The 9,870-nt window shown below is 46.6% G+C and overlaps 1 protein-coding gene across 1 annotated transcript; it reads right to left on the reverse strand.

Annotated features, from left to right (window-relative positions):
- Positions 1-1,127: 1,127 nt before the first annotated feature.
- Positions 1,128-9,565, reverse strand: LOC119946439 (vomeronasal type-2 receptor 26-like). The gene is made up of 6 exons (XM_038767735.1): positions 9,354-9,565; positions 8,545-8,836; positions 5,025-5,156; positions 4,688-4,909; positions 2,915-3,041; positions 1,128-2,239 (listed from the first exon to the last, which is right to left on the reverse strand). Exons 1-6 carry the CDS (start codon positions 9,563-9,565, stop codon positions 1,320-1,322), a joined length of 1,905 nt encoding a protein of 634 aa, XP_038623663.1. The 3' UTR covers positions 1,128-1,319.
- Positions 9,566-9,870: the final 305 nt, after the last annotated feature.

Below are 9,870 nucleotides of genomic sequence, written 5' to 3' on the forward strand. Positions count from 1 at the left end.
CTGCTGTTTCCCCCTTTCTCTTCCCGCACCCATACAATCTCCCAGAGAAGAAACAGCTCAGGCCTCTGATACCAACCTCTGGAAATATCTCAGACAAGAGTGGCTATCATGCCTCAAGCCCAAGGCACGGAACCCCTGGTACCTGGATAATTGCTTCCTCTTTGACATTTGATATGAGATTTTCAGCAATGTTTGCATCATTTGAGAAACTTTTTATTGAAATCCCAATAGGTTACCAACGAGGAGTGTTGAAACTAAGTTTTGAATACATCACTAACCACAGACTCATATAATGCAACGAAGTGTTAGATCGTTTTTTTAGAATTCACTCATGCTTATCTCAGCTACATTCCCATGCACGTGAATACGATCTCAATATTACCAGTAATGGCAATATTACTAAGGTGGGGGGGGGGGGCGGAATGGGAAGAGAATGGTTATGAACAGATTGGTCAGAACACTGCAGTTTGAAGGAAGACGACTTGAACGTGAAGAAATGAAATGAAGATCAGCTAGTGTAGTAAAGATATTTAGGAAACATTTGCTTGGGTTAAGAACGATTCTTCGCACCGAGTTGGGATTAAAAAAATAAAAGCCTAAATATGAATGAACAGATAAAGGCACACACTGGAGGCCCCAAAGGTCTCACTGTTTAGGTTGGGCAGGACAGACTTTAGAAATGAGAAATTAATCAGAAGCATTGAGCAGCAGACAGTGGCAAACTCAGGAGAGGAAATGGCTCCATGGCAGGGGCTGAGTTGGGCTGTTGTATGAAGGATGGATGAGTTCTGATGGAATCACTTGTGTATGGCTGCAATATCCCTGTGCAGGTTGTAAAGACCGTCAAGTTCTCCACATCGCAAAGAAATCATAGAATGTCAGGGACCCTCAGGGGGATTTGAAAGATGTATGGATCTACAGTGAACATCAACTCACCTTCCCCAAATCTATGGTATCACTATAACTGAGGAATCAAAAAGCAGCTCTCAGTGACAGAGTTGTGAGAGCCATATTGGAAACAGAAACTTAGCTTCCAGTACCAACATGAATAGCGATTGTACCCTTTCTTATAGGAATAAATTAAATTAAAGAATAAATAAAGCAGATAGTAATCAGGAGTAATTTTTTAAAATTATGTCACAGAAATTCATAGATCTATGGATTTCTGTTCCAAAGTACATATAAATATATATGTATATATAAAGAATGCCTTGCATCTTAGCAGAGTTAGAACAACATAGGGGCCCTCCAAAACGGAAATTTCGATAGGGGAAGGAGGGGAACTTGAGTTTACTTTGCACTAGTCTACGGGACAAATATCAAGGGGATTGAATGCCGATATTACGTTTCCTCAGTAACTGGTCCCGGGTGTTCCTGTCCGGCCTCAGCACGATCACATAGACCTTGGGCCCAAAGATACAGCCCAGGAGCCCAGCGCTGGAGGCCAAGATGGAGAAGATCTCCACGGCCACCATGGCCTTGCCCTTGGTACTCAGGTAGGTGGGCAGGAAGGAGATCCAGACGCTGCAGAACACCAGCATGCTGAACGTGATGAATTTGGCCTCGTTGAACGTGTCTGGCAGATTCCGGGCCAGAAAGGCCACCGTGAAACTCACCAGGGCCAGGAAGCCCATGTAGCCCAGGACGCAGTAGAAGGCAGAGATGGAGCCCTCGTTGCACTGAAGAACGATGTGGCCAAACTCAGCCTGCGTGTTGGAGTCAGGGAAAGGGGGAGAGGTCCCCAACCAGACTCCGCAGATGGTCACTTGGATCAGAGAGCAGACGAGGACGACAAGGTTAGATATTCGGGGACCCATCCATCCCCGGAACCTGCTCCCCGGCTTGGTGGCCCGGAAGGCCAGGACCACTGTGATGGTTTTGGCCAGCACCGAAGCCACGGCCACGGAGAATATGATGCCGAAGGCAGTTTGCCGGAGGAGGCAGGATGCTGTACTGGGACGGCCGATGAAGATGAGGGAGCAGAGGAAGCAGAGCAAGAGGGAGATGAGGAGGATGTAGCTGAGGCCGCGGTTGTTGGCTCTGACGATGGGCGTGTCTCGTTGCCGGATAAAAATCCCCAAAGTCAGGGCTGTGATCAGGGAGAAGGAAAGAGCCGAACAAACCAGCACGATCCCCAGAGGCTCGTCATAGGAGAGGAAAGTCATGACTCTGGAGAGGCAGCGATCTCTCTGCTCACTGGGATATTCATCGTCAGGGCACTTCATACAGTGAGTTGCGTCTGTAAGGGAACATCCTACCTATCGATTTGCCCCCACTATAGAGTTAAGAGACATGATTTCTGCTTCGAAGGAACTGTAGTCTAGTTGGGGAGACGGATATGAAATAAAGTGGAGAAAGGAGGAAGATAAAATTGGAAAGATGGATATGTGGATGAGTAATGTTAATAGTGACACTAATAATAATAACAATTGTGGTATTTGTTAAGCGCTTACTATGGGCTAGTCCCTTTGTGAGAAACAGCGTGGCCTAGTAAATAAAGCATGGGCCTTGGAATCAGAAGGATGCCAGTTAACGTTCCAGCTCTGCCACTTCTCTGCTGGGAGACTTGTAGCAAGTCAATTAACTTCTCTGTTCCTCCATTATTTATTATGTTAAATGGGGATTGAGAGTGCGTGCACCCTGGGCGGCATGGACTGTGTCCTATCTGATTAGTTTGTATCTCTCTCATCACATAGCATAGTGAGTAGCACATAGTAAGCGCTTAACCAAACCCATAAAAAAGCAGAATTATCGCTAGTTGCTATGTAGAATTCAGTGTAGATGGTAAGACGGTGGGAGTGAATGCGGTGTGCTCAACAGCCACCATGGTGATTCGATAGACATTCCAGAATCACTGATATGGTCAGACAGCCGTGCACTGGCCATTGGTTGGCCGGTTCCCTCAGACCCTTACCTGTCTGGTTGGAGATCTCGCCCTCGGGGCACAGGGTACAATCGTAGCAGCAGATGGCCTTCCTCTCCAGAGCTGTTTTCCTGAATCCAGGGAGGCAGCTCTTACTGCACACGGAGTGGGGAGGGGTCTGAACATCAGTAAGGGAAAAGACAATGTAAGTGGCTCTTTAAAACCTCCCTTCCTTCTAACTTGCCTAGTTCCGCTGACAACAATGACATCCTCAAACCCTGAATCTTGGAACCATCACTAGCTCCTCAGTGGAATTCCTCTCTCACATCCAATCTACTGCTAGAACCTGTTCATTTTCCCTCAGAAACATTACTCAGATCAGGTGCTTCCTCTTCAGCCGAACAGCCCCTTCAATAATGACAAGAAAAATACTAATACTAGTTATAGCAATATTATAATTATTGTATTTATTAAGTACCCACTAACTCCCAAGATAGTAAATCCAAGATATTCCGGTTGGATTCATTTCCTGTCCCACTTGGAGCTTATAGTCTAAGTAGGAAGGAGTAGGATTTAATCAGCATATTACAGATGAGAAAATTGAGGCAGGGAGAAGTGAAGTCACTTGCCCAGGGTCAAGAAGAGCTGAAGATAGAACCCAGATCCTCAGACACCCAGGTCCATGAAATTTCCTCTACGCTCTGCTGATTCTCAATTAAATGGTCGATTGAAATGCCCTAGCCTTTGCCCCATAGAAATGCCTCAAGAAGACTCCCACCTCAGGAAACCTATAGAGAAATGTGAATCGAGAAACGCAGGCCATCTATGGGGACAGGAACATTTACTCAGAGTACCTGAATAGCAACAGGTCCGTAGGTTCCCTTTTTTGGGTTAATGGTGTTTTGGGTTGCTTTTTTGGGTTAATTTTTGGGGGTTTGGTTTGGTTTTATTTGTCAAGGATTTTGTGGTTAGAAATGGTAGGAGCACAGATATTGCTAGGGGAGTCCATAGGGGAGACCCTGGAAAATATTTTCCCAAAGACAGCAAGAACGTAAGACCTTGACCAAACGATGTAGTTACTCTCCACTTGAACTATGAGGCCAAGGGAAATATTATCACTGAATCAGATTCAACCAGGGTCTCTGTCCAAGAGAGCAGCGCCAGGACTCTTGGAAGGACCATATTCTGGTTATCCTCCTGGACAAGACCCCCAAGACTCAAGATGAATGATCATCAATGAATGATCATATGAATGATATACAGAGAAGCAGTGTGACTCAGTGGAAAGAGCATGGGCTTTGAAGTCAGAGGTCATGGGTTCAAATCCCAGCTCGGCCAATTGTCAGCTGTGTGACTTTGGGCAAGTCACTTCACTTCTCTGTGCCTCAGTTCCCTCATCTGTGAAATGGGGATTAAGACTGTGAGCCCCACGTGGGACAACCTGATCACCTTGCATCCCCCCAGCGCTTAGAATAGTGCTTTGCACAGAGTAAGCGCTTAACAAATGCCATCATTATCAACGTCTAATATTCCTTTTCTAGATCCTTACTTTCCCCTCCGTGATGGGCGATTGGCCTGTCTGTTGTTAGAAATTCCATAGGCACCACCCCCAGGGAATTGAGAAGTGATGGGGAGAGAGTTTGGGAGATTGCCAATAAGGTTACCACATACCAGTCAGAGGAAATGGGTGTGGGAGCGGGAGAGGAGGGGCTTACTCAGAGGCAGAGACCCTCCCCCTTTGTGGACAGGTGGGTAGGTGGGGGATGACCAAGGGTTTAGTTGACTTGATAAAGCCTTCACATCCAAAACTGTCTCTTTCCTCACCTGGTGGAATCCTAAACTCCACACAATGGCCTCTTTGTTAATGATCAGGTCATTTCCCTCAGATGCCTGAGGCTTAAACTCTCCGATCTTTACTCGTTTCAACTTATCCCACAGGGGTTCCTGTAAATTGAGTATATCGTATTTTAGGACTGACTGAGTGATTCCATCAATGTATGGCTGGTCACCAGTGCTGGCGTTGAGCTGACTCAGGAACGGGTGGAGCTGCCATAGAGAGAGTGTAATGAGAGATGAAAGGACAAAGAAACTCGCGTGAGAGAGAGAAGTTGCAAACTGCACGGAGAGCGCTCTGCCGCAGGGGAATGTCGGGGACTCTTACCTGCCATGGATGGGGCGCCACGGTGTCCTCTGTCCCGGACATTTCCCTTTCTGACCTGGACGAAAGCACTTCATGAAGCCCATGGGCCACCCTATACGTAGCACTGTACAAAATGAACTTTAGCCCAGTCAGCTCCATGTCAGTGTTTTGTAAGCCTAGGATGTCAAAGCTCTCATTTCCTATGCAGGCTATGCTACTTGTATGCTGTGGGGCATCCAAGTCACAGCCTAGTCGGGCTTGCCAGATATCCTTGAGAAAAACATCATTGGGGTACTTAGAAGGGTTAACTATTAGGAGGAAATCCTTAAAATGAGGCATATCATCGTAGTGGATGGAGAATGACAAAGAGCCCCTGAAAGAATTGCTGAATAGGTGATAATCATTACTCACAGTGTCATCAAAGTGAGCCGTGTTGACCCAAACCTTCCCGGTAACACCGAACCAACAGACAACCCATTTAAACGTGATGAGGGAGTCTATGTCACCATAGACAATGGCCACATTGGACGACAAATCATTCATCCTTTGATACAATACTGCTACTTCCTTTGTGCCATAGTAGTCAGTCTCAGGAATCCATTCTGTTAAGGCCACACAGACTCCGTGTCTGCTCATCTCCTGTGTCAGGTCTCTGGCGAAGGTTTCACCTTGAATGTTATTGGAAACAATGAGACTGACCCAAGTCCAGCCAAAATGCAGCAACAACCGAACTATCCCCCGCTGCTGAGAGGTGTCCCTGGGGGCCATCTGGTAGAGAGAAGGGAACTGCGCCGAATTCCTCAGGGAGGCATCGAAGGGGCCGTAAGTGATCTGAATGAAAAACAACAAAGTTCAGTTATCGCTTAAGCATTTGGATTTGGCGGCACAAAGTAGAACATCGACATGGTAAGAACTGGATTTCAGGCAAACGACTTTGTTATGCAGCTATTCGATACGCATTGCTACACCCAGTTGGCATTTTTAATTTCTCTAAAGGCAGTTCTGTAGTAGCAAAAGAGCATCATCCAAAATCATTTCTGATGGGAAATTATGTAATGCAAGCTGATGCCATCCCAAGATTCCCCCAAATTCATCAAAATACACGTGTATTCCCTTCAAGCAATTAAAATTTATATACATATAATTAATGTATTTGCTAGTAAACCCTGTCTATTAACATTATACGATGGCTTAGATTGGTCATTTGGATTACCTACGTGTTAACACATTCACCCACATGTAAACACTCACAGGCACACCTAGACACGCACACATTTTCCTTCTTGTTAACCCTGCCAAATTAAAAAAAAAATGCATTAATCCAATCAGTTCATACAGCTCAAGGCACGCAATTTATTTGACAGACTTATGTTTGCATGAATAATTTTCTCTACACTTGAAATAGTGGTTTCGGTGACATTTATCGAAGTCGAAGGACGTTTAATAATAAAGGTAGTAATTGTGGTATTTGTTAGGCGCTTATTGTTTGCCAGCCATCGTACTAAACACAGGGGTGGATACAAGAAAATCGGATTGGAAGCAGACCCTGTCCCAAATGGGGCTCGCAGTCCTACTTTTCAGTTTGCAGATGAGTAATTTAGGCACAAAGATGTGAAGTGACCTGCACAAGGTCATCCAGCAGACAAGTGGTGAAGTAAGGATTAGAACCCACGACCTTCTGACTCCCAGGCTCTATTCACTGCGCCACGAGGCTTCAGGCTGTATACTCGTCTCTAAACTGTAAACACGTTATGGTAGGTAATGTGTCTACCAGCACTTTTGCACTGTGTTCTCCCAAGCGCTTAATTTAATAATAATAATAATAATAATAATAATAATAATAATAATAATAATAATGGCATTTATTAAGCGCTTACTATGTTCTAAGCGCTGGGGAAGTTACAAGGTAATCAGGTTGTCCCACGGGGGCGCTCACAGTCTTAATCCCCATTTTACAGATGAGGTAACTGAGGCACAGAGAAGTTAAGTGACTTGCCCAAAGTCACACAGCTGACAATGGGCGAAGCCGAGATTTTAACCCGTGAATTCTGACTCCAAAGCCCGTGCTCTTTCCACTGAGCCACGCTGTTTCAGCATTTCGCACACAGTAAGAGCTAAATTAATACCATTAATTGATTGAATGATTTGCTGATGGATAATCTCAAGGCAAAACCCAGCAGTTACAAAGTGGGCATTTTGTATATGTGTTTTGTCCAACACATATACACTGTTCAAAGCACATGTGACAAACCCAGAAAATTATTTCAAAGTGGGATCACTGCAAGTTACTGGTATAATATCATAGTATTATCTTGTCATCACCGACAAAAAATCTCCAAAAGGATGTCCTGCTGACATCCTCCATTTAACATGGCTAAAACAGAACTCAGTTCCCACTCTGTCCTTCCCATGACTCTCCCATCGCTGTAGGCAGCACCTGTCTCACACAATATCGTGACCTGGAATTCTCTTTGAACCATCTGTCTCATTGAAGCCACAGAGTCAATCTGTCATCAAATCCCCTCGGTTTCACCTTCACAACATTTCCAAAATCAGCCCTTCCCTCTCCATCCACAATGCTACTATGCTGATCCCAGTACTTATCCAATCCTGCCTTGAATACTGAATCGGTCTCCTTGCTGATCTTCCTGCGTCCTGCGTCTCACCTACTACAGCAGATACTTCTCTCTTTGCCCGGATCACTTTTCTACAAAAACGTCGTTCTCTCTTCCCCACACCCAGACCCGCAGCACGGGGACCAGACCTAAATTTCCATCTCCCTCAACACACTAACACAAAAGCCCAGTCCTCTCTTCCCCGACCCCGGGAGTTGGGGGTGGGAAAGGTGTATAGTGGGAAGCGAGGGGAAAGATTCGTTCATTCGTTCAGTCGTATTTATTGAGCGCTTATTCTGTGCAGAACACTGTACTAAGAGCTTGGGAGAGTACAATACAACGATAAACAGACACATTCTCTGCCCACAATGAATGGGTCTGGGTGGTTTGGGGATGCGGGAGAGACAGACATCAATACAAATAAATAAATTACAGATATGTACATAAGTACTGTGGGGCTGGGAGGAGGGAGGAAAGGGAGCAAGTCAGGGCGACACGATAGGGAGTGGCAGAAGAGGAAAGCCGGGGCTTAATCTGAGAAGGCTTCTTGGAGGAGAGGACTTCAGTAACCCGGACATTAGTGCGGTCAAGGAATTCCCAGCCTCTCCTTTCTCGGGCCGTCTCTGCCCAAGAACAACCCAAACGTTTCAAACCAGAATAGTTATCCAGCGATGTGTGGAGAACTAAGAAGCAGAGGAAAGGCAGGAAACATCTAATTGATATGAGAAACGAACTTATATCCCTGCAGGTTTCCGAGTTGCTCTCGACAATTAGGTCATAAAATGCATCTGACAACACAATTTAGTAACTTGCAGAATTTTCCTAAAAAAAATAGCTATTTTCAGACCTCGGCGTGTGGGGAAGGGTTAAGGGAGCATTGAGTATAATACAGTGATAGCGATTAGGAATAGGTTGAGATGCCCTACCTGGGGGACCCTGTGGAATCCGATGACGTTGGCCATGGCAACGGACAAGGTCGACTTGATTCCCCCGATGACGGCCACCAGTTTGCGCCGCCCCTCGCAGTTGTAATTGGGAACTGTCCGGCCTGCGCCCGAAAGCAGGATCATAGACTGCTCCACGGCCAGCCTCTCCCGGAATAAATTATCGGAGATGTGGAATCCCAGGGAGATGTTGGGCAGGAGGCTGGGGTCTTTGTTAATCTGCTCCACGGCAAACACCAGGGCCAGGACGTGCTGGTTATGTTTGGCAACACGGCTATAAGGAAAGGGGGAGAGAATTCTCACAGCTCTGTTCCAGGTATTGTTGGAGTGGGGTTCGAAGGCTTGGAGGGTAGGGACTGAGACCTGGGGACTGGGAACATCAGGGATGAGGGTTATTAGGACCTAGGAAATAAGAGGCTGAGGGAATCTGTGTTGCAGTTTCTGCCCATTGAGCAGAAGCAGCCTGCGGTTGCTGGGAGGGAGAGCAAAGCAATCTCTGTTTAACCACGCAAGGGGCCCGGGGGACTTCAGAAAACGCCATAATGAACTGCTGCCTCCTCTCTGGCACTAAAAATCAAGCAGACCCGTGGAAGGCAGCGACAAGAGCAGCAGGTAGAGAGACAAGGGAGCGGGGAGATCGCTTGGCAAAGGTGACAGGGAAAACAGCAATCGTGACAGTGGCAAAGCGTGCCCCAATCCCTCCGTCTGTCGAAGAACGGAAATACATCCCTGTTCATCCCCATCTATTTAAAATTTCACACAGATATATTACCAGCGCAAATGACACTTACGCATATGTCTTATCAAACCAAAAAGGATACTTGTTAAATTCTGGTAGATGTCCCTCAAAAACATTCACAGCTAAGAGAGCTCCAATCACCAGGTCCCCATCTGTGTAGTAGCCCCGTGAGTAGTCCCTGTGCAAGGAGCATTGGCTCCCCGACCCAGAGACCGCTGGCATCAGGAGCCATGAGCAAAGAAGCAAGACTAGCCGCAGCAGCATCAGGACCGCGTCTCCCGGTCCCAGACCTGTAGCCCTGAGCCTGCCTTGAGCTGAGGACGATGCTGAGCCCCAGATCACCTGGCTGCTCTGGTCCCATTCAGAAGGGATGCCCCCTGCTACCTGAAACGTCCCCTTAAGGGAGCTGGCACAAACTCAGAAACAGACTCGCCCAGGCAAACAGTCTGAGTCTTAGCCAGCCCCAGCGAGGAGCGATTCAGAGAGCTTTATAGGATTTGGGCTGATACTGTGTGAGGAGTCTTTTTCACAGGCTCCAATTTCCCCGGGTAGGGATGGGGCAGAATGGT

Source organism: Tachyglossus aculeatus, chromosome 27 (assembly GCF_015852505.1).
Source record: "Tachyglossus aculeatus isolate mTacAcu1 chromosome 27, mTacAcu1.pri, whole genome shotgun sequence".
NCBI lineage: Eukaryota > Metazoa > Chordata > Mammalia > Monotremata > Tachyglossidae > Tachyglossus > Tachyglossus aculeatus.